This window comes from Drosophila teissieri, chromosome X (genome assembly GCF_016746235.2).
Source record: "Drosophila teissieri strain GT53w chromosome X, Prin_Dtei_1.1, whole genome shotgun sequence".
Classification (NCBI taxonomy): Eukaryota; Metazoa; Arthropoda; class Insecta; order Diptera; family Drosophilidae; genus Drosophila; species Drosophila teissieri.
The window spans coordinates 16,513,707-16,537,048 of NC_053034.1; the positions used below are offsets into that span (position 1 = coordinate 16,513,707).

The 23,342-nt window shown below is 44.7% G+C and overlaps 7 protein-coding genes across 10 annotated transcripts in view; 4 read left to right on the top strand and 3 right to left on the bottom strand.

Moving 5' to 3' along the window:
* The first annotated feature begins 686 nt into the window (after positions 1-686).
* LOC122625374 (innexin inx2) lies at positions 687-6,166 on the top strand. 2 transcript variants are annotated; one of them, XR_006326553.1, is made up of 3 exons: positions 687-2,289; positions 4,909-5,074; positions 5,132-6,166. XR_006326553.1 is itself a non-coding variant. In XM_043805525.1 (2 exons), the coding sequence occupies exon 1, from the start codon at positions 1,155-1,157 to the stop codon at positions 2,256-2,258; it is 1,104 nt and encodes a 367-aa protein (XP_043661460.1). In that variant the 5' UTR covers positions 687-1,154; the 3' UTR covers positions 2,259-2,289; positions 4,909-6,166. The 2 variants fall into 2 exon arrangements, 1 of the variants encoding a protein (XP_043661460.1); XM_043805525.1 differs by having other exon boundaries at positions 4,909-6,166.
* A 5,297-nt stretch (positions 6,167-11,463) lies between these two features.
* LOC122625316 (AP-3 complex subunit mu-2) lies at positions 11,464-13,304 on the bottom strand. The gene is made up of 6 exons (XM_043805414.1): positions 13,194-13,304; positions 13,043-13,130; positions 12,655-12,980; positions 12,427-12,586; positions 11,914-12,366; positions 11,464-11,809 (listed from the first exon to the last, which is right to left on the bottom strand). Exons 1-6 carry the CDS (start codon positions 13,226-13,228, stop codon positions 11,624-11,626), a joined length of 1,248 nt encoding a protein of 415 aa, XP_043661349.1. The 5' UTR covers positions 13,229-13,304; the 3' UTR covers positions 11,464-11,623.
* A 198-nt stretch (positions 13,305-13,502) lies between these two features.
* LOC122625317 (small integral membrane protein 4) lies at positions 13,503-14,303 on the top strand. The gene is made up of 3 exons (XM_043805415.1): positions 13,503-13,565; positions 13,650-13,911; positions 13,980-14,303. Exons 2-3 carry the CDS (start codon positions 13,758-13,760, stop codon positions 14,063-14,065), a joined length of 240 nt encoding a protein of 79 aa, XP_043661350.1. The 5' UTR covers positions 13,503-13,565; positions 13,650-13,757; the 3' UTR covers positions 14,066-14,303.
* On the top strand, positions 14,071-14,303 carry LOC122625319 (protein brawnin). The gene has a single exon (XM_043805416.1). It carries the CDS (start codon positions 14,071-14,073, stop codon positions 14,254-14,256), a length of 186 nt encoding a protein of 61 aa, XP_043661351.1. The 3' UTR covers positions 14,257-14,303.
* Positions 14,304-14,422: 119 nt separating this feature from the next.
* On the bottom strand, positions 14,423-15,803 carry LOC122624393 (gastrula zinc finger protein XlCGF26.1). The gene has a single exon (XM_043803912.1). The coding sequence runs from the start codon at positions 15,744-15,746 to the stop codon at positions 14,451-14,453; it is 1,296 nt and encodes a 431-aa protein (XP_043659847.1). The 5' UTR covers positions 15,747-15,803; the 3' UTR covers positions 14,423-14,450.
* Positions 15,804-16,052: 249 nt separating this feature from the next.
* On the top strand, positions 16,053-17,049 carry LOC122624381 (coiled-coil domain-containing protein 25). Its single transcript, XM_043803891.1, has 2 exons — positions 16,053-16,127; positions 16,203-17,049. The coding sequence occupies exon 2, from the start codon at positions 16,226-16,228 to the stop codon at positions 16,853-16,855; it is 630 nt and encodes a 209-aa protein (XP_043659826.1). The 5' UTR covers positions 16,053-16,127; positions 16,203-16,225; the 3' UTR covers positions 16,856-17,049.
* Positions 17,050-21,315: 4,266 nt separating this feature from the next.
* The window catches only part of LOC122623974, a 39,323-nt gene continuing 37,296 nt past the window's right edge, over positions 21,316-23,342 (bottom strand). Inside the window, exons 6-7 of one of the 3 annotated variants that reach the window (XR_006326431.1) lie at positions 22,708-22,924; positions 21,316-21,833 (exon numbers count right to left, since the gene is read on the bottom strand). Coding sequence is in view for 1 of the 3 variants with exons in the window: in XM_043803385.1 (XP_043659320.1) it covers positions 22,767-22,924 (158 nt within the window). In the remaining 2 variants the exon portion in view is untranslated. Of the gene's footprint in view, positions 22,925-23,342 lie in introns of all 3 variants that reach the window. The other 2 variants (XR_006326430.1, XM_043803385.1) reach the window with 2 other exon arrangements.

Here is a 23,342-nt window from a genome sequence, read left to right on the forward strand (position 1 = left end):
TATATTTAAAATTGACATAAATAAATTTGAAGTAAAATAGGTTACGGGAAGCCAATAAATGGTACATAAAATAAATTAAGCTAGATAATTGCTTTTGTATTGTAATATTTTGGGAGTTTAAATTTTATTAAAAAATAATTTTATCACGGGGTAGAGGTGCTAAGCAATTCTACTGATATGAAACTTTAAAGTAGACATTTCTGTCTTATCTTTAAAAGTCGTGCAGGGCCGAAATAAAACTAATCTAGGGTTAATAGCGGATAAGGCTGCCAGATGTTCGATGAAACCGCACTTTGCTCAGCCCAGGCGCAAAGTGCAACGGGATGCTATGCGTGTTTTAAGCATATTTAAAATTAAGGTAAATTATTAAGGCGGTCTTTGTGTTTCAATTCAGTTTCGAGCAGCATCACTGAGTCACTCTCGCCCCCTCTCCCTCACTCCGGGTTTGGGAAATGTTACCCTTTTGGTCCATGCCAGTCCAGTCCAGATTCAGCCATTCCAAGTCCAAGTCGCGAGAGCACGGGAGAGGATTGAAAAACGAAACAAAAATAAAAGTAAGGCAAGCAGCACTCCATTGTTTAACAAGATCCACCCCAAAAAGAGAACGCTCTCTCGCTCTCTGAATCTCACCGCTCCGGCGACGGCGTTTAGCACAGCCAAGCGACTTGGCCCAGCGGAAAGCCGAACAGTTTGAATTTTCTATCCGAAGAGTGCGCTTAGTGCCGCTGCTGCGACGGCGTTTAGACTTCCACCTGGGTAACCGTCGCCCCCGCCGCCCCCCCCGAAACTCAAGTTGTTTTGTTTTTGTTGTCGCGTTGGTGTTGAGAGCGCGAAACGAACTCGAAACGAACTCGAACCGAACAGAAACGAAGCTCTCTGGGGGATCCAAGCCGAAGATCCAGTGCCAAACCAAATCCCACGTAACGCTGCTCTCCCCGATAGTTACTACTATCTTTTTTTTTCGTGTGCATTCTTGAAACAGAAACTGAAGAGTAATGGTGGCCAACGTGTGAGGAACCCGAAAGCCCCATAGCAAAAGTCACCAGACAACCGATACGAACCGCCACAGTCAGCGTTAGTGTCAAGGAGTAGAAGTATCCTCCGGATCAAAGAATCCTCGCAAATCGCATATTATAGAGTAGCAGACCGACAAGATGTTTGATGTCTTTGGGTCCGTCAAGGGCCTGCTGAAGATCGACCAGGTGTGCATCGACAACAATGTCTTTCGCATGCACTACAAGGCCACGGTGATCATACTGATCGCCTTCTCACTGCTGGTGACCTCGCGCCAATACATCGGTGACCCCATCGATTGCATTGTGGACGAGATCCCACTGGGCGTGATGGACACCTACTGCTGGATCTACTCGACGTTCACCGTTCCGGATAGGCTGACGGGCGTCACCGGACGCGATGTGGTGCAGCCCGGCGTGGGCTCCCATGTGGAGGGCGAGGACCCTGTGAAGTACCACAAGTACTACCAGTGGGTGTGCTTCGTCCTCTTCTTCCAGGCCATCCTGTTCTACGTGCCGCGCTATCTGTGGAAGTCCTGGGAGGGCGGACGCCTCAAGATGCTGGTCATGGACCTCAACAGCCCCATTGTGAACGATGAGTGCAAGAACGATCGCAAGAAAATCCTGGTCGACTACTTCATTGGCAACCTGAACCGCCACAATTTCTACGCCTTCCGCTTCTTCGTGTGCGAGGCCCTGAACTTTGTGAATGTGATTGGACAGATCTACTTCGTGGACTTCTTCCTCGACGGCGAGTTCAGCACCTACGGCAGCGATGTGCTCAAGTTCACCGAGCTGGAGCCCGATGAGCGCGTTGATCCCATGGCGCGGGTCTTCCCGAAGGTGACCAAATGCACGTTCCACAAATACGGTCCATCCGGCAGTGTGCAGACCCACGATGGTCTGTGCGTGCTGCCCCTGAATATTGTCAACGAGAAGATCTACGTGTTCCTGTGGTTCTGGTTCATCATCCTGAGCATCATGTCGGGAATATCGCTGATCTACAGAATCGCCGTGGTTGCGGGTCCCAAGCTGCGCCATCTCCTGCTCCGAGCCCGTTCCCGTCTGGCCGAAAGCGAGGAGGTCGAACTGGTGGCCAACAAGTGCAACATCGGCGATTGGTTCCTGCTCTACCAGCTGGGCAAGAACATCGATCCGCTCATCTACAAGGAGGTGATCTCGGACTTGTCCCGCGAAATGGGCGGCGATGAGCATAGCGCCCACAAGCGGCCCTTCGACGCCTAATCAGTGGGCGTGGCCGTGTGCCAGAGTGCCAGTAAGTCTCGTATATCACCATCCCACACTATCCCAAACACACTATTCCCCATTATCATTCAGACACTAGTTTTAGTTAGCTTCTAGCCCAAGCCACACTTCCACTCGATGTAAACCTCGATTAGATCTTAAGATTATACATACGATATACCATTTTTGTTTTGGTAGTTAACTTACTTTTTTTTCGACGCTACTTTATTAGAGAAGACCTAACTAATGACAATAAAAATGATGTTTTTTTCCAACACAACAAAGAAACACTTTTCACAGAGCGAGAGAGAAGAGAGTTCTTCTGGTCTTACGCTCATTTAAGCGTAAGCGGCTTCGGTACAAGCAGGATAGCTGCGCATGCGCAACAGCCACCCATAGTTCGATCCCCCTCACACACACACACACAGACAGGGTCAACTGGAGAGGGAAGAGAACGGGAGAGGAAGAGAGTAGGGGGCAAACCAGTTTGACCACCAGTTAGTTGAAGATTGTTGCCAGCAGGGCAAAAGATTCTTTCTGTCTTCTTATGGCTTGGCATTTCTCTACCCGATGCCCTCTGAAATTCCAGAAGATAGGGTAGTTTCACATTCATAACCACTTTGCATAGACTTTCCAGTTTTTATTAAGAGACGGATTTTTTCCTCATTTTGAACACACGGCTTTTGACCTTTGCAACACTGGTTTCGTTACGATTTAGAGCTAAATATTTGACAAATCAATTCAATATTATGAAGTATAAATCTTGCGAGTGTAGTATAATGACTTACCAGGTAGTCCCAGAAAATATCACATCAGATTCCTGATACAACTATATCTAACATGCTCCATACAAATATTTGTTTTCTTAAAATGTTGAGTCATATGTATTGCCTGTGTATAGGGTATCGCATAGTTTAAGCTCAATCACTACTGATGGTCGAACAGTCGAGCTAACAAGCCCATTATTTATAAGTCGTTTCCATGGCTTCAGATTTTCTTAGATTGCCAGGGTCTCAAGATTTTGACTCTCTGGCGACCCAAGTTGCCATCTCCACACCGAAACAAAATAATACTGATATCAAATAATAATAATGTCTTGGCAATCTTTCACTTTAGTTATGGTACTGAACTGGCCGATTCCTTTCCACTCATTCATATAGACAGTTGGTATTTGTTTTTCATCCAATAATTTTTCGCGGTGTGGACATTTTTTGGGGACAGAGACCTCGGGTGGCGGCGATAAGAGAAGAGCTCTCGACATTCGGGTCTCCGCTCGTCGGACTCGACTCGTAATCAGCGCGGAGTTGAGTTTTACTTGGGCCGAGTTTTACTTGGGGCTGCGTTGCTCAATGTGCAGACATTTCCATTTCTTGTGGGGGACGCGACTTCACTTGGGACATGCAATGCCAATTAGAAGTTGGGCAACCTCATAGTATGTATGTACGTGACGGTAAGAGTTTCGGGCATGGGCACTTATCTAATCGAAGGCGGGAAACTCGGGGAACAGAAAGAACCATTTGATAAGAAGTGGTGCGAGATACAGATACGATATAGATACAGATACAGATACAGATACAGATGCTGTTGCCGCTGATTGGTGACAAAGTGTTGCAATTAGCACACGTTTTCATTTCCATTTTTCTGCCCCACCTCAAGATCAGAGATCACAAGATCCAGGCCCCTGTAGATCCGTAGTTTCAATTAATGGCTGGCACACAATTTAAGCGGCCTCCACAGCTTTTGATGATGATCATAATCAACAAATAAGCGCTGGAAATGCTCCTGCTGCTCGTAGTTCACAGTTCGCTGTACGCTGTTCTCTATTCTCTGTTCTATATCCATGTGTATTTTTGCTTGTATGCGGTTTTCGTCTGACCGCCAATTTGAGGTATCAATGAATTAATGAATGGACCGCTCTGTCACACCCAAAACCACCCACCCATCAACCCAGCCCACCAGCCCACTTGGCCGCCAAGTTGAATGAAACGCGAAACAGACACGCGAAAACTGTTGCTCTCTATTGAATGTGCCTTTCTGTATGATGGTTTTGTATTTTGTTTGTTTTGTTTTTTTTTTCCTATACACGCACTTAATTTGTTAAGTCGGCAACTCATTTCCCAGGCTTTTAATTGCATTAATTGCTTTCAATTAGCGCAGAGCGAGCGAGAGTGTCAAACTCGAATCGGGCCAAAAGTAAAACTCACAATAGGAGAGCGCACTCATTTCCGAAATTGAAATGGAAATGCATCGTTTGAAGTTAGACAATGGCGATGAAGGGATGATTTATTGTTTCCTCAGCGATTGGAAATTCTCAGGTGATTAGTCTTGAAGTTCCGACAGGTGCTGGCATGGGTTTTTGTGGTCAAAAACTAGTGTAGCGACAGGAAATTAATTCAGCACAGACACTTGGAATTATTAAAAAATTGTTAAACCAATGAATTCTAAGTTATTAAATGATCATTTTGGCACAAAATACAAATTTGTGATTCATAAGCTGTAATAAATTATTTAAAGTCACAAATTTCCCCGAAATCTTATCGCGACTAAAACTCACCTTAATCTTAAGCAATATAAAGCCTACATCAGTCATTCCAGTATTATTAAACACAAAAGTATAATTAGATAAAATGATTTCATTATTTCTTTGCAGTTTCACGCAGCCGAATTGGGTTAAGACGATGATAAGACGATGTCGGAAAATGGGGAAATCACTAATCGGAAACGAAAAACGGAGGGAGGATAGAGGAAGCCGACAATGTAGATGAGGCCTTTCGAGCTAATGACGAGCTAATGAACACATATCAACGAATTCCATGGTAAAAGACAAGATCGCAAGCAATAGCCGATTTGTGTTTACTGTTTTGCATCAACAGCAACAACAACAGCAATTCACGTACAATTACAATAAAGCAACAAACAACAATAATATAACAAATAACAGATACTAGCCGCTGCCAGAAACGTAAGCTAACCGAGTGGATTGGTTTCGGATTCCAAGACAATCAAATTTACCATTTGCCACAAACCAAGAATTTAACGACTGGACCGAAAATCCCGCAGCCAATTCATTCTGAAAAGCATTCTGGAAACCTTTGAAAGACAGGAGAAAAGACATTTTCGAACTACATATATACATTTTTTGTGGAGCAGCAAACAAATTGAGATATGATAGATCTATATACATCCATATATATTTTTAATAAGCAATTACATATATATTTATACATAAATATACAGACGGACCGAAAAAATAAATATATATATTTATGAATGCCACATGCGAGTAACATTTATGCTAAGAGTTGTGATCATTGATTAAGACATCTAAAAAAAATGCGAAAATACAAAAAAAAGGAAGACAAAATAAACAAAACAATAATTTACACTTAGTAAAGAAAAAACGCCAGCATAATAATACACATTTTATTTCAATTTTTACTCTTCTAATTTAGCAATTTTCGCCAGCAAATAATAATTATAATTATGTAATTCCCTTTTTTTTTTGCATATCTTTGGTAGCATTTATTTAGTTTAGCGCAATTTTTTTTTACACACACCCGAACTCATCATAAAAGAAGAGCAATTAAATTTATATATATATATACATGTATATATATATATAAATATATATTTCTAGACGTATATATTTTTGTAAATGAAACTGCAAGAAGTATACATTTAGCTTTTAAGCGTAAAAATGGAAAAGACAAACAAAAATGAAAGACTCAAAAGCAATATTTAAAAAAAGCAATCGAAAATCAAATAAAAGTGTTTGTAAACTGTGTGTGTGTTTATCCTCGAAGCGATAAACGAGCCAAGCCTAAAATAAGTTTCAATTTCAATTCCATATACTTATAAATACTTACATTAAACGAGAATAAAAACACCCAAAACATGATGATCTTTAATATGATTTATTGTTTGTACTCGAGCCGAACAACAACTTCATTTCATGCGAAAATAAACAAGAAAATAAAACAAGGAAAATCGAAGCAAACATGGAAAATCTATCTTATCGGGGGGTGCGGTGGAGTTTCTCTATGTGTATGTGTATGTTTGCGTGTGTGTGTGTTTGTCCAGAACAATTACAAGGAAAATGCTGTGGACACTTGAAAGGTTCTGGGTGTGTGTCTACGTTTACCCGCCTTGTAAATTTGTCTTTTTATGACGAGTTTTTCCAAATCGTGTTTACGCGGCGCAAACTTTGGAGCAAACCTTGCCGCTTGAGTTCTGTTGCTCTTTGACCCCCAGCCGCTTTTCCGAATGTTTTTTCCCCAGAAATGCAGCTTAACACAGGATTTTCCCTTTCGGATAAGATCAACTTTGGGCCGGAGTGCAGTTTTTGAAGACAAGTGATTGCATAACATTTACTCACTCTGCCCACTCGTAAATTTGAATTATTTTAGGAGAGATAAATAACTGCTGAGATAACGATATCAGACAGAGCTCTATAACTACTTTTTCTACAAAATAATAAATAAAGCTGACTCAAAGTTTTTCCAGACTGTCGCTCAGGTGTCTCACCATCCTGTTTGTATGGAATTCCACCTATCGCACTTACGCACGTGCCAAATCGACTTTACACAGGGCATTTGACTAGAATCACCGCAAATTCACTGGCTCTCTATGCTTTTGAACTCACGTACTTTTCCGCTTGTTCAAAGGTCCTAAGGCAATAAAAGATCTCAAGTGCAGTTCCTGTTGAGGCTTAAACATTATATTTTAGACACTTTGTAATCTATTGTATATCTATTATTAACATTTTTAATAAGTTGTGGTTATAGCTGCTCAACTCGCTGTTTTCCGCGGGTCACACTTAGTGGGTCACTAACTCTATAGTGATGCAATCGCGGGGAATCGGGGAATCAGGGAATTCTGTAATCAAGTAACTCACTAGTGTCTACATGTCTCTTGAGCAATTTACGTGGAAAGTGTGGCAATAGAAGGCTGGGGAGATGTTGAGCAAATTAGCATATCAAATTGAGTTAAACGCTGCAATTGGCCTCAATAAATACGTAAATAAATATTACGGCATGGAGCCGCGGAAAGCGAAATCGTTATGGGAATGCGAATGCAAATGCTAATAAAAATGTAAACTGGGTTCAAGGAACTCCCACTTTCGCAGATGTCAAAGTTCTTCGCTGTGAATTGAGTCTACTTGCAATACATTTTGATATTAATTCATATTTAGTTGAATAAGTAAGAATACAGCGCTCAAAACGCCAAATTCAGCGACACACAAGCGATTCAGAGATAATCCAGTATTTCCTGGTCAAAGCTCGTGCTGCACATCCCCCAGGTATCTAAGTTCATTTCCGTGGTGTGCCACACACACACCTTTTTGATGACCTTGCACTTGCAATTGTCAAATTAATTTCGCGCTGTTTTTCGCACAATACTCGTAGATTTACGGCACCAAGTACACCTATGTGCATGCACCCCATGCTATCAATTTTAGTGGCGGAGTGGCGGCCTCTGGCGGCGGTGGCGACAACTGCTTACGTAAGCCCCATTTCACGCAAACCCCTAAATTTCGCTTTAGACACAATTTATTTATTTATAAAAAGACCGCTTTTCGCTGCGAGTCTGTGAATCGTTGACGGTTTTGTCGTCTCTGATTTATTGTAATGACTGGTTTCTTTTTTGTGTTGTTGTTTTGTTTATTTGCCTTTATTTTGTGGCAATTGTGTCTGGTTTTTGTTTTAATTCTTTGTGCTTCTTACTCAATGCGATAAATTAACTTGAACAGGGCGAAAACAGACTTCCAGTTTGGCCTGTTTCCATATTTTCTCCATTCTAAAGCTGTTATTTATAGGAATTGTATTGAATGCGGCGGACTCATACGAATACTTCAATACCAAGATGCATATTAACTAAGCATACAAGTAAAAAGTGTTGTCTTCCATTATCTAAGCGACCTCTAACCTCTTATAAATCGATTAATTAAAAACAATTTGTGACACTGGCTAATTAGTCGCCGCACACGAGAAATTCACGACGAATGAAATGAATGCGAGTGCCAAGACTTTTGGCATTAGCATATCACAGATATCGATGGAATAAGAAAATACCCCTGCTTCAGTATGCGTAAGCAGTTTATATTCGTACTTCGTATATTTTGTTTATCGCAAATTGGGGACTGTGTGTGGTGGACAGGGGATCGAAATGTTAGTCATTTGTTCTTTTGTTTATCTGCAAAGCCGGAGAAGTGATTAAAACTGCAGTCAACTCAAAACTACTCACACTGCGTTCCATAAACACACTTTGTGGCATATGTGATTCCGATTCATGTGCTGATTGTGATTGTGATATGGATAATGGTTCTGGTTCTGGTGCTGTTTCTGTTTCTGTTCAGTTTCTAGATTCAGTGCTACTAGGGCCATCGAATGGCGGAAGTTTCAATCGTTTTTAATGAGCCTCATCGCACTGACACAGAAAGTCTAGTTTGTGGAGGCGTCTTCATGTCGCGAATGCCCTCGGATACATCGGCTATGCTGGCTTTTCACATAAACCCCATTTCCTTAACCGAAATTAAACAGTATAAATTTAAAATATGAGTAAAGGACAAGACATGCCATTTATGCCATTTATGAGTTAATTTGGTTTCAAATAAAGTACTGATAGGTACACCCATGTTGTAATGCCCATTGGAGCTTCATCCGCTGGATCTGTTTACCATTTACCCCCCTTTTACTCTCCACTTTCCACCCATTTTCCACCCACTCGCCCCGCATTTTCTTGCGGAGACAATCAGCGTTTCTAATTAGCCGGCCAGACGGGCGAATGCTCATTAGACAATCTGTGGGGGGCGGTTTGTGCTCCGGTTTATAGATATTACCCATAGTTTCGAAACCATGTGGGACGATCCAATTGGCACGGCCGGCACATTGAACACCTTTCGCAAAGTTGGGCAAACAGCAATCAAAGCAGACAAACAAACAAACAAAGGCGAAAAGCGCAAAGCACAAAGCAAGGCAAACACTGCGAACAAGCAGAGTTTAAACATTTGCTTAGTGCACCGGCGACAAGTTGCATAAATTATTATCGAACGGCGAATGCAATTGCACGAACTGCTACAGTAACACCCTTTCCCCCTTCTCCCCTTTCCCTTAAGCAAGGTAACTTGGGGTGCAACCTTGTTGCGCTAATGACAAATGCTTGTTGTTTGTCTTTCACTCGAATTTGTTTGGGGCCAAAGGCCCCATTAGCCTTAGTGAACTCTTCGAGGTTTCGTAGTGCACATAGAAAGTATAGCTTACATTATGCATAGAACATTTATGAAATAAATATTCCTAAACTTAAGTATATTCCATGAAAATCTCAATAAATAGTTGTCCAAAAGAGAAATCGGACTGCGATTTATGTAAATGCAATTGCGGGTAAACATCATTTTATTGCAAACTCACGATATACAAACACACCACTTAAAAGGTAAAGCACGAAAGAGCATTGTCAAATTTACTTAAAAATTAAACCTCCATTTGAAAGTAGATCAAATGCAGTTCTGCACTTGCAGCCATTTAGAAACCACTTAGCAAGACGCTAATAGTAAAACATCACTGGAGCAAACACGTCACCCAAACAGAAGCTAAAAAACGTCTAATGCACAGGACTTCGTATCGAATTAAACTGGAATGTGGGGGCACGAAATCACGTGCATTCCCGATTAAATGGGAAACTTATGAGGCTTCATCGACACCTCAAGCGACCCATTAGAAATCACATTCAGATGCCTTAAATCTGTTCATGAACTGCAACAATTGCGAGCGCAATTAACATTTTCAACACGGAATCTTAAGTGCTACTTATGATACCCTCGCTGATTTGTTCTACTTAAGTTTCAATTGATCATTTAAATAGTGTGCATTTATAAACTAAAAATAGATGCCTTTTTTTTTTAAACGGAGTAAACTTATTTTAGCATAAGCCTTAAACAAACATACATTCGTTACTAAAGTATGAGATTTGATTATTTTTAGCAGACATTCTATTGCATTTTGTATATAACTGGGTATTTATGTGTTCGACTCCCTGACGCTGCCCTTAAATTCTTGATTTTAAATTGTTCTCCGCCGGCGTTGGAAAATGCAAATGGGATGGGAAACATTTACAATCGAGCCGTATGAAATGCGCTATCAATTACGGCGGCTAAATGCCAGCGGATTTTCATTCTGAGGCGAGGAAGACAGAGATGGCGATAGGGAAGCCCTAGGAGGGCCGAACGAAAGACTGAGGCAACGAACTCGCGTCGCCCGCTGTAAATAAGGGATAGAGCTGCTGGCCCCCATGGATTTTGGTGCCTGCCGCCATGCTGGGTGCTGCTCCTTTTCCCCTTTCCCCCTTTCCTCCTTTCATTGCGTTCTTAAGGAACTGGCTTGACTTTTAGCGATTGTTTCCCACGCTTGAAAAATGACTCGCCGCGAACTGGACTCTGGAAATCTGAGTTATTTTCTCGACCCGTTTTTGGGGTCCAAGCCCCAAACATTTTGGGCCCGTTCAAGAGCTGGCTCCCAGTGTGTGTGTGTATAACATGTCTAGCCATGGTCGACGTCGCCTTTCGGTGGCGCTTGTTGGCTACCGTTGCACGCCGCGCCCAAAAGCCTAGAAGCTGTTGCTGCTTGTGGCTGGGTGGGGTTAAGGGGGGTGGTCCAAGGCATTGGGGGCGTGGCAGGGCAAACCGGTTACCGGTCTCGGCCAGAGGCGAAAATGCAGCTAAGCTTGTATAAGGAGATAACGAGCCAGCACAGTGAAGCCTCGTGTGCTTGTTGAATGCATTAAATGATGATTTTAATGGGGATTTCAAGTATTGAAACTCATTAAGTTTTTTGGGTAAAGCGTAATGTTATAGCTTTTTAATTTGATGAATGCTTATTTTTTTTCACTCCTGCCTAGAAATGCACGTTAGCGCGTCTCTACTGTTTACACACATCTATAAACAAGATGTATACATACAATTCGTATGCTAAATGCGTTGGCCTGGCTGCAAAATCAAGTTTTGCATTTTCATTTGAATTTATTGGTTTCCTCGCTGCATGTTGGCTGTTGCCAGGCGCACTGCGCTCGAGTGGAGTGACTTGGAGTGCAGTGGAGTCGATCGGCTTGCCATGCCACGCCACTCGAAGACTTGCGACTCCATTCCCAATCGATTCTCGCATTCTTACTCTTCGAACATGGCGACGCCGTCCAAGAACAACGACACGGCGACTACACTTGAAGTAAAACTTTTATGGGTAGATATAGATACATAATTGAGATAGAGTGGGAGAGAGGCGAGGGCTAAAACATCGAATGACAAAATACAGCGGAATACACTTAACGTTAGCACTTAATTAAAGCTGGAATTGGAATCTGGATTATGATTTCGTCTACATCCGCACCTGGAACTTGCCCGCCTTGGTCAGGTATTTGACGCCCTTGAATGGCTTGTACTTCTCGCCGTACATGTCCAGGCGATTTACCTTTAGCCCAGAGACGGCCAGCTGCGAGATCTGGAACTGGACATTCACGGATGGATTGGCATCGATGTTGGTCGTCCCGGGCGTAATGGAAACCTAGGGGTGCAAGGACAGTATATAATTATTGGGATACAAATATAAATGTATGATATAAGATACATGACTCTTGTCAAAGGATAGGTCTCAATATGCATTCTTACCGATCCCCTAATATTTGGCAGCTTGGATACATCGATGCGTCCCACATCCCAGGACAGCGTCTTGGTCACCGAATCGAAGGTGTACTTTCCCTGATTCGGCGTCAATAGGCAATTGAGCACACACCGCGGCATGGTCAGCTCCAGCTTCACCTTATCCACGGTGCGACCCAGGGTGTTCCTTGGGCCAATCGTCAGGTCCAGGCGTCCCTGCTCGCCCGTTTTGATCGAGAAGTTGTGCCGAATGTAGATGGGTATGGCCACCACGGACTGGGAGCTAATGTGATACGACATCAGACGGAAGTTGCCGTCGGGCGGGATGAAGGAGAGCAGGCGCTCCGCCTCCCAGCGCTTGTAGCGCACGCAAGGATGGAAGGAAACGTCGTCGAAGAGGCGAGGATTCATGAAAGATAACGTCAGATCTGGCATGCCGGATAACTTGATGCAGCAGTCGATCTGATACAGAATATAGAAGATGCAGTCAAGTGCTTTTTTGTGGACCTAAGTTAGACTTACGTGTCCCTGGATCTCAGCAAAGACCGTGGATCCCGATTTATCAATGATGGCGTCCACCTCCTCGATGACATCGAAGTACGCCTCGTTGTTGGTGTACCTCACGCCGGCTCTGCGCCAGCGAACAGCCGACAGCTGACCCGACGGCAAGGTGGTGCTTACACTGTTGAAAAGACACAATGGGAGTATTGAGATAAATGAAAGGCAAAGACAAAGCATCAGCACACATACTTGCTCTTGCCTGTGACCGTGTTGGCAATGGTGCGCAGGATATTGGGCGGCTTGATCAGCTCCTTGAGGATGTTGCTCTCGGTGGCCAGCGGGAAGCCATTGTCGAGCATCTCGTCCAGCAGCTCGTAAACGACCACATAGTTGTCTTTGATCACGGACTCGGAGCAGTCGCCGAAGTAGTCCTGGAAGGTGTCCACCACGCGGTGCAGGAACTCGATGACGAAGAGCGGCGGCACCTCCTGCTTGCAGGCGGCCACCAAGGACACCGTGTCCCTTTGCACCGTGATCAGGTAGTAGTGGGGCGTGGCTATCACCGGCGGCACATCCTGCAACGGAAAGATATGGTCAGCATACAGTCTACAGCTCATACGTGGCAGGGGCGACTTACATATGGAGCGGCGCGCTGGGCGTCAAGGAAGTATTCGCACACAGATCTCGAGACAACCGAGCGCCAATGCTTTTCCAGGAAGACCTCGCTAAAGTGCGGATACATATGGGTATTACATCGTCTTTACGTGGTATTTATGCGTATGGCTTACCCGCCGCTGTTCACTATAAACAGACTGTGTATCATAATTCGGCCTAAATTGTTTACTATTTAAGCTCTGTTTTTTTCAGGGATGAATCATTAGCGATGGCAGCGTGAAGGTTTTCAACAACGACGCTCACGATGCGCTGCCTGTTGAGCTGTTAAATCATTTAATTAAATTGAAATTAAGACAGACTAAAATAAATGAATAATGATATATATACAGTTAACTTATAAGCTTAAAAATCACATCACACAGTAAATTAGGAATTACTTCACTGGTGCTGTATTGTAGTAATTACTATCATCACTAGCTCACTCGCACATCTCTAATTGAACAGCTGATTGCTGCGAAACGGAACGAATGGAAATTGAACGTGTGGCAAGTGGAGTTTCCCTTTATTTTTGACAAATAATACATAAACAAAGTAACAAAGATAAACATTTTGAATCAAACTATTTACAGAACTAACGCACACATGTGACGAAGCAATACGCAAACACGACACCTTTGAATTTCGCCTTCAATTTGGCGAAACAAACACGGAGTTATATAATCGCCGGCTGAAAACACATGAGTCCGTACAGCGGATCTGTGCGTCGTCTGCTGGACAGTTGGCCAGGAAAGAAGCGCTTCGGTGTCTACCGCTTCCTGCCGCTCTTCTTCTTCCTGGGCGCCGGCCTGGAGTTCTCCATGATCAATTGGACAGTGGGCGAGACCAATTTCTGTGAGAATGCAACGCGTAAAATAGCTTACTTCACTTTTACTTACTAATACGGAATCTTTTCCTTGCAGACCGCACTTTTAAGCGCCGCCAGGCGAAGAACTACGTGGAAGAGCAGCAGCATCTGCAGACGCAAGCCGCGCACAGCACTGACTGAACAAAATGCCCGCCGGAGTTTCCTGGGGCCAGTACATGAAGTTCCTGGGCTGCGCCCTGGCATCCATGATGGCCGGATCGCAGGCTGTACACCTCTACTATAAGCCTCTGGAGGACTTGCCCACCTACATCGAACGGGAGCAGCACAGCACACAGGTGGATCCCAGCGCAAAGCCACCGGAATCTGTCTAAAACCGTGTACTTGACAAGTTACTGGCCACTAAAGCTATTTAAGTCAATGTCTGCTGTTTGTTGAGTAAGGGGTTGTTGGTTATAGCACATTCATGTCCTATGATGACCGCCATCTGTTCCAGAAACTTTAAAAGACACCACGTTTCCACTTTATCAGTCTATTTAAGAAACGTTTCAACTAAGGCTACCTAAGACTATTTCTCGTGCACCTTTCGGTGGTTTTTAAGACACGTCTGTTGCCGGAAGGCCTGCCCGCAGGTGTTGCAAACGTAGGGCTTCTCTCCCGTGTGTATGTACTCGTGGTGCCGCAGGGTTTTCCTCGAAGCAAAGCTCTCCGGACAGTGGCGACAGGGAAAGGGTTTCAGCTTCAAATGGACCGCTCTCACGTGGGCTTCGAGTTCGAATCGCCGGGCAAATCTTCTGCCGCAGTGCTCGCAAGGCAACTTGTCGCTCGAGTGCATCAGCATGTGCTGCAGCAGCATGAACTTCTTGGCCATCCGGCGGCCACAAACCTGGCACTCGTGGGGCAGCTCCTCCTGCACCTCGTGCTGCTGCAGAGTGTGGTACTTGAGGGTGTATCGTGAATGGAACTCCTTTTGACAAATGTCGCAGAAATGGCGCTCGCCAGCGCCGCACTCCTTGGCGGCCACCTCGTCCTCCGTGGGATGCTTCGTCTTGAGGTGGTACTTAAGATTGGCCGACTGGTTAAAGCTGGCGCCGCACTGCTCGCAGATGAATTTCTTCAAGGCATCGCGTTCACGCGGACAGTGCTTCAGCCTTTTGTGCTTCTGCATGGCTATGCGGCTGGTGTAGATCCTCTCGCATCCTGGTTGGTCGCACGGATGCCGCCGCTCCTTGGGCGCGTGCACCTCTCGAATGTGGGTATACAGACCGCCCATGAAACTGTAGGCCTTCTCGCACTGATCGCATTGGAAGGGCCGTTTGCTGCCCTCGTGGACCTTGCGGATGTGCGCTGCTAGGGTGATCTGGTGGGCAAAGCTGTGCCGGCACAGGGAACACTTCAGGGTGTTCCTTGATCCCCTGAAAGACTTGCGGGTGGATTTATCCCTCTTTATAGCCGGCTCATCGATGGGATCCGGGTCGGGTGCGGGTTCAGGTGGTTCCAGACTATGCAGCGACTCTTGGTCATCCTCCCTGGCGTCGTAGACCACTTCAAATGTGGGTTCCTGTGGCTCTTTCTTCAGCATTTCCAGCAGCTGCTTCCTGCACTCCTCGGCTTTTCGGCGAAACCTCTCGAAATTCTGTACCGCGCTCCGGCATTCCACGCACAGTTCATTGGGCAGCCACTGCTGGTCCAGGTCCTGGTTCTCCACATCCTTCGATAGATTTAGGTTGAGCAGCTGCTGCAGCTCCTGGCTGATTGGAATCTCCTCTGATTGGAGCTCCGTCTTGATAGGTTCCTTGTCCAATTGGACCAAGCAAGTGCGACAGAGTTCTCGAGCGGATTCCCGGGTAAGAGTGAGAGGCATTTTGCGGCTCGTTAACAAAACGCAATTCAAAACGTTTCTTGTGAGGCGTACCAACAGCTTGTGGCTTTGTGGAAGAAGAAGAACATCAACTACAGTGCTCTCTGTTTAAGGCAGACTGGTATGTCTTAATTTGATTATGATTTAGTAAAAAAAATAATCAATATTAATAACTGATTCTTGAAGAAAATATAGTTAATAAAGCCAAATTAAATACGGAGAATGTACAATAAATATTAAGTCAAACAGTAATAGCTACTAAGCGAATTCCACTGTGTTTATTTGCATTTGCAATTTCGGGCATGGCGTGGTCTGGTCACACTGAACTAGAGATGGACTTGAATCAAGCTTTTTAACAAATCATATTTTGTTCCCAGTAATCAGGTAAAACAAACAGCTCTTGCTGAAATTAAGAGGAGAAGGTGAAGGTGGCAGCCAGTTGAACCCTTCTATTTGCAGTTCGTGCTCTGGAATCTGGCGCAATGGTGTTCTACTTCAAGAGCAATGTGATCCAGCCGCCGGCGATGCTCTACATGGGTCGCGACAAGCACGAAAATGAAGAGTTGATCAGATGGGGATGGCCGGAGGACGTGTGGTTCCATGTCCACGATCTGTCCTCGGCCCACGTGTACCTGCGGCTCCGGAAGGGCCAGACAATCGACGACATACCCACCGATGTGCTGGTGGACGCCGCTCAGCTGTGCAAGGCGAACAGCATTCAGGGAAACAAGGTGAACAACCTGGAGGTGGTGTACACCATGTGGGAGAACCTGAAGAAGACCCCGGACATGGAGCCCGGCCAGGTGGCGTACCACAACGAGAAGGCGGTGCGTCGCATCCGCCTGGAGAAGCGCATCAATGAGATTGTCAATCGACTGAACAGAACCAAGACGGAGGAGGAGCACCCCGATTTTCGGGGACTGCGCGAGGCGCGGGATGCCGCCGAGCGTCAGGATCAGAAGAAGCTGCAGCGCGAGCGCCGCGATCAGGAGAAGGAGGCCGCCAAGCAGCGGGAGCTGGAGGCGGAGCTTCGCAGCTATGCGTCGCTCCAGAAGTCGGAGAACATGCGCACCAACTACGATGCCGGCAACGAGTCGGATGACTTCATGTAGTCCCCGGGGGCAGGACCAAGTCCATGTGCACCCACGCATTTACCCAAAACATCTATCGCCATCCTATACGTTTCATACTCTAACAACCGCAAATCGTTTTGTAAATGTCACATTTTTGGTTCTTTTGAAAGTGTGCGGAAGGCATTGCCAAAGACTTGGAGTGTGAGAAAAAAAATATAGATTTTAAACATCAATCATCTCAATTTTAATTTTAAATTTAACAAATTTACATATATGTTTTGTGATCAAATGAACTGCTTGCCAGTGTGAAGTACGTTTACATTATCACAGGTGGCGTGTTAAGCACAAGCCTGGAATTGAGTTATCGATAGGAAACTGTAAAACTGCATATTTGTCTGTAAACTTAACATCAGAGGCTAGCTAGCATTAGGAGTAACGCACGGTCTGGCAGCTCCAGCAGTATATTTGAAAATAGCCCGCCAAAGAATGTAAATATTCCAAATTGGCTGAGATCCATTTGATTGTGCTGAAAACAATTCGCGCTGTCATCTGGCACATTTCCCACAATTTGATGGGCCCGGCCAGCATCTGCAGCATAAGCCTTTCTTTTCTTGGGCTCTCAGTTGACATTAGATGGGCAAAAATCTTTATGGGTGTTTATAGAGGGGGTTTTGGGGTTCTGCTGTTTGCTGACCGTTTTATGGCTTCAACGGCTTGTTGCCTTTCTGAGTTTCTGGACAATTTGCTGTCAGCACATGGAAATGAATGGCTGCACGGCACGGCTGGCAGATCTTGGGTCAGCGAGCGCCACTCGCTTTCGGCTCGGTAACGCACTCATTATCGGGCATTTTATTTTCACGCATTGTTCGCAACAACAATGGCGCTCGCAAGGGAACAAAGGGAAGCCCCCGAAAATGCGACATGCGAAGAAGAACTTGATGAGGCTGCGTGTCCCTTTGATTATGCCATGCCAATCTCCTCCTTTTCGCTGTGCTCCGTCATTATGGCCAGTCGTAAACATTGATGACAGTGGGGCTGGCTGCACTCGGGTTACGCCCCCCTATCCGCCCCCTTTCCTGATTGATTCCCGGCGCCTGTGGCATTGTTTTCTCCGATTTAAAATGACTCTGCGAAGATGCTTTATGGCCGCCTGGGCAGCCAGCTCAGTTTCCCTGGCCATAATAAAGTGGCATGACCATGAAAGTGTCCGCACGGGGGTCACTGTCAAAGGAATCCCCTCTTCTATCCCTCGGATATCCCCCCTCTCGGCCATCAGTGGCGGCAATCGTCGTCATTAATCAAACTGGCTACAGTAGGCCCCCACACTTCCCAACCCTCGTCAAGGAAAGCTTCTCGCTTTTGCTCTTTATTGCATTTGTCACCACAGCACGGATGCACAGCGCGAAAAAAGGGTATGGTTTCAGCAATACACATAACTTAGGGCTCATGTTTTCTCGCTGTGCAAACAAACAAACTCGGAGTGGTGAGAAAGCACAGTGGGGAATGTCCATTGGCAGTCACAACCTACATAATTAGAAGCCGCCGTCAGGATCTACGGAAGGATCTACGCAAAGGCACGAACGTGATTAACTAGTGGCTTTCGAGGCAACTGCAGCTGCATATGCAGCTGTGCAGCGGCGATTAATCAAATGGGGCAGCAGAATGGATGCCACACAGGAAATTGGCTGGCTAAAAGCGAACGCTCGTGTTTTGGCAATCAAGTTTCCTATTTACTCGCACTTGGAGGGCAGCTAGTTGGCCTCCTGCTGGGCCATCACTCATGATGGAAGGTGGAAGGAGGAAGGTGGCCATCCATCACTTCACTTGGTCCACTATTAGCCACTGTGCATAAATCTAAACTACATTCGCCATCTTGATGACAGCGATTAGCTAAGCTGCAGTCTCCAAAAAGAACAAGCCAAGGCACTCTGAATACCCATGGCACTCTGAATAGTTTCGATTTAGCTTTTTAATGAAATTACTGAAATGTTTGGCAGGGAAAGATACAATATCTTTCTGCAACAGAGTCCAAGTATTCCGGGGCGTCTGCCGACATCCGTCACTTTTTCGGAGCATCTAAAATTCCTATTTACGTTTATGACCACCGGCAGCTGAATAAAGCAGCAGCAATTAAAGTGATCGCTCATGTGGGAGTAGCTGGAGGAGCGGGAAAGGGGGGGGCAGCGGGAAAAGTCGGAAAAGCGAGTGCTGCACTGAAAATTTGATGCGTCTGCCGAGGGAAAAAGGAAAAGTGAGGAAATGGCAGTGGCAATGGAAACGGAGAAAGGAATTGCAAGTGCGCAATAGCTGTGCGTCCTGTTTTTGTGTGTGTGTGTGTGTGTGTGTGTGTGCGTGTCCTTGCAACAAAAACGAAGATGCTGCCAAGAGTTGGGGGCGTTGATGGCTTCCGGCGTCTGTGGGCACACAACAATAACAACAACAACAACAACAATTGCTGACGTGTGTGGCTGCTGGGAGTGGAATTCCATTTAAATGTCCCTCAGTGGACAAATCAAAGATAACGAAGAAAAAGCGCCAACGAGCGCAAATTGAAAAGTGCAGAGAAAATCTGGGAAGACTGTTTTCCACGAAACATTATTAACTTTCCGCTGAATGGACACAAAATTGAATGCCAGCCATGGAATTAAATTATTATCCTGCAGCTGTAAGTTATGCTGCAAAGTAACCCAAAATAAAATCTTACAAACTGAAACTTTCGAAATACCAAAGGCAATTACGTGCTGTCCCTGGACCCACAAGTCCATAAATCTAAAGTGAACCCCCCCCTTCCGTCGTAAAAATTACCATTATGCCAAGCGTTTTTGATTAGCCACTTGTGCTGAATTTGTAGGCCTCGTAATAATCCACCTCCCTTCACTAAAGCGGCCATGTCAATCAATCTTTGACACACAATTGGCCGAGATTTGCATGTCGGCCTGTTTGCTGACCCCCAACGCATTGGATCCCCCAAGTGGATCCCCCAAATGTATCCCCCAAATATAGATGGTCGTGTGCCTGAAATTAATTCACATTGTTATGCAGATTCGCCCTGCGTCTTTGTCATCGTTAAACGTTTTGCACATTAAAATACATCTAGCCTTGTGTATTTATGCTCTTGGCCAAATTTTGAGTGTGCTAACAATGTCCATGGCACTTTTATGTGTTCATATTTTCTTCTTTTAGTCATTTTACTGTTTCAGCTGACTGTGCTGAATTCCTCGTTAAGTAAGCAATATGTACAGCTGGCCAGGTTCACTACTATTATTTGCTACTATCATTTTATATTATAATAACTTTGAATTGATATGAGATAATCTCGTTAGTATGAAGTATCCAGTATGCAGCCTCCAGCTTCCAGTTCATTCTCAAAGGCAATAACTCGTCCAATTTCCCATTGTTGCAGCTCAATGAAGCCGTTTGCTGTTCCTCTCCTTTTTTTTTGGCGTCTAGGCAGCTGGCTGAAGATGCCCATGTTACAGTGGCATGAACCAGGCCACCACAGCCACCCATCTGGAAAACCCCTCGCAAAGTGCGTCACTTGCTTTTCTCTCGCAAGCTGCGAACTTTGGAAGGAGGAAAAGCGGGGTGGTTGTTTGATTTGTGGCCCGCGGCGGCGACAAGGTCGTTCTGCTCCTCCTCTTCCCCTTCTTCCCTCTTTTCCCACTTTTCCCCCTTTTCCCCCTTTTCCCACTCTGCCCCCTCTTTCCCCTCTTTACCCTCTTTCCCCTCTTACCCCCTCTATGCGGCTGCACTCAAACTGCCAGCCAGTGTTGCCAAAAATGGTGCACATAAAACATGGCCAAGCCAATGATTTGCTTGACTTGAATTAAAATAAAGTGCTCCTTTGCTGCGCCATGCAGATTGAAGCGATTCAGTGCACTTGCCTTGCTTTCCGTTAAATAACGCTCGCACTTTGGCCAAGAGTGGCCGTCAAATGGCTAAAAGCACAGCTCTGGGCCATCATAAATAGCTGTACTTGAACCCGATGGCCGAGATGGCCGCGCTGGCCAGACATTGAATGGCTTCCGTTTATTGGCCCCATCGCCACGCCCCCTTTGCCATTTGGTTCTGGCCGCCTTGTCGAATGTGTTTATGGCCAAGAGCCCTGGCTGGAATCGCACAGAATCGCCCCGAATCACACGGAATGGCCAGCCAAGCCAGTCGAACCGCCAAGTCGGACGACATCTGTGAAATGTGGCCCGTTTATGGATTATTGGGAGTCGAAGGCAAATAGCTTTATACTTTATTGCACGCCCATATACTCCATGCCATAAACACTTAACAAGGACATCTGCCCGTCGCGTTTCGTCCTCACTCCATTCGGCTCCACTTTCATGGAAATTAATCGAATTGAAACTAGTGGTTTATTTAGCGCAATGATGATGCAAAAGACCTTCTACTTCGTTTCAAATATAATCTTTAATCGAATTCATCAAAATGTATATAATTGTTCTTTTGTTCAACACATACATGTGTCTATATATTTAATGTATACATAGTTTAGTTTTTGATATATTACACGAGTGTATATATAATTGGTTTTGCTCAGGCCCTTGTAAATACTCGTATTGTAAACAAGTTAATTAAACATTAATATTCAACAATGTATTCGTCTACTTTCAGATTCGTGAGGAAAAACTGTGTGAGTTGAGTTGAGTAATCTTTTTTAACTGATAATGGTAAATGGTAAGTAATGCTTTAGTTTTCGGTAAATTGGTAAATACATTGATCCGCATATTTTCCACTAGACTTTTGGGTAGAGACTTACACACATCTGTAGTAGTTTAGCTTAGGCCTTAAATATAATTCGCAGCTTTGGTTTTCTCTTTAGTTTACTTCGATCTGGATGGGTTCTTGGTTTAGCAGGTCCCCAGGAGACCCAAGGAATTTAAAGCTTTCGTTAGTTAGTTGTTCCTTTTCCACCTCTCATCATATTATTTCCTTGCCTCATTTTCCGGGTTTTCTTGGTCGAAATTGTCTTAAGTTACGATACATTTTAAGGTGCAATACAGAGGTGCTGGGAAAAGATATTAACACGGGTACTTTGGTCAAGTTCGCAGTTGTATGCTGATCCATTTTGAGCTTTGGGCTTACGAACTAAACAGATTCGCAGATATACATTTATTACTTAACGTGTATGTGTATACATATGCTTGGGTTTATGTTTACTTTAACAATTTGCTCTGGTATCCAATAGTTTGAATTCAAGTTGGAGAAAAGCTAGCTGACAGACTACGTTGAGTAGAGTAACACGGGATAGGGCTAATAGAACACGCTAAGATAGATACATCTACATATTTTCAATAAGTTTTTTTTTGTTTTTTTATTTCGATAATTGTGTGTGTTAGGTGGTCCGCAAAAAAAATTGACTCAAATTGACTCTGTGCCAGCACAGAAATGAAGGTGTGTGCGACAGAGATTGTTGGGAAATGGAATAGAGTCTAGTTTAGTTGTGAGTGGCAAGTAGTTAGTTGACTATGACTATATAGTTGCAAGTATTGGACAGTGCTATTCCAGCGAACTAATCACACCGAACTCTCTCTCTCTCTCGATTGTAGGCACCCTAATGTACAAGTATGTAAAAGAAAACCTCATTCCACGACCTACCATGCAGTCCATTCTCTTCTGGCATTTTGCACTATTACTATGGGAAGTTTTGTTAGCAAGTCAAGTAGAATATATAGAATACACTGTTCTTAGTAATGAAGTTTTATCTGAAATGTATACCGAAGTGCCTCAGAAGTACCACGCAAGAAGTTGCCTTAAAGTCGCCGTGTGGCCTACTTTCAGACACCTTTACAAGTGGTTTCCGCACTACTGAGTCAGTACTAGTACTAGAAACACTCGAAGAAAATGGACCGCACTCACACCTCACCGACTTCCAGACTCACAGACTGACTTAGCACACGCTCGCCAGGATCCTTGGCCACAGGACTCGTCCGTGGTCGTCCTACACCTGTTCGGCACTCTCGTCCAGCACCATCGAGTGCAGGTCCATCGCCGATCTGGTCTTCCTCGGCGGCCTCGGCATCAGATAGTGACTGGTACTGGCCCCAACGAACACCGAATTCTGGCGGGGACGCGACGCCGACACATGCGAGGCGTAACCTGCAAGGACACGGAATAATGCATCAATTAGTGTCTGGAGGTCACACACTTGCTCCTGGTGCGGCGACCATGTCAACTCTCAGATTTATCGAAGCGAATGGCCTACGTTGAGTCCTACTTTAAAGTATATTAATCTGAATTTTCTAGCTTTTATAGTTCCTGAGATCTCGACGTTCATACGGACAGACAAACGAAACGACAAACGGACAAACAGTTGATCGTGATCTAGAATATATATACTTTATATGGTATGTTACATAATTTATAACGAATCTAGTCTACCCTTTACGAGTCTACCCACGAGTAATGGGACATAGTATCCAGACATAATAAATACGAAAATGCCAGAAAACAAGTGTTTTATTCGTCATATTTTGTCCCCAATGCCCTTTACTTTTTGCCCTGCGATGGGGGATTC

Excerpts from the sequence above, each read along its gene's own strand:
- LOC122625374 (XM_043805525.1), top strand. The coding sequence starts at position 1,155 with ATGTTTGATGTCTTTGGGTCCGTCAAGGGCCTGCTGAAGATCGACCAG.
- LOC122625316 (XM_043805414.1), bottom strand. The coding sequence starts at position 13,228 with ATGATACACAGTCTGTTTATAGTGAACAGCGGCGG. Across the intron at positions 12,587-12,654 it reads ACGGTCACAGGCAAGAGCAA|TGTAAGCACCACCTTGCCGT; the intron begins GTATGTGTGCTG and ends TCTTTTCAACAG. Across the intron at positions 11,810-11,913 it reads TGCCAAATATTAGGGGATCG|GTTTCCATTACGCCCGGGAC; the intron begins GTAAGAATGCAT and ends TTGCACCCCTAG.
- LOC122625317 (XM_043805415.1), top strand. The coding sequence starts at position 13,758 with ATGAGTCCGTACAGCGGATCTGTGCGTCGTCTGCTGGACAGTTGGCCA. Across the intron at positions 13,912-13,979 it reads AGTGGGCGAGACCAATTTCT|ACCGCACTTTTAAGCGCCGC; the intron begins GTGAGAATGCAA and ends TTTTCCTTGCAG.
- LOC122625319 (XM_043805416.1), top strand. The coding sequence starts at position 14,071 with ATGCCCGCCGGAGTTTCCTGGGGCCAGTACATGAAGTTCCTGGGCTGC.
- LOC122624393 (XM_043803912.1), bottom strand. The coding sequence starts at position 15,746 with ATGCCTCTCACTCTTACCCGGGAATCCGCTCGAGAACTCTGTCGCACT.
- LOC122624381 (XM_043803891.1), top strand. The coding sequence starts at position 16,226 with ATGGTGTTCTACTTCAAGAGCAATGTGATCCAGCCGCCGGCGATGCTC.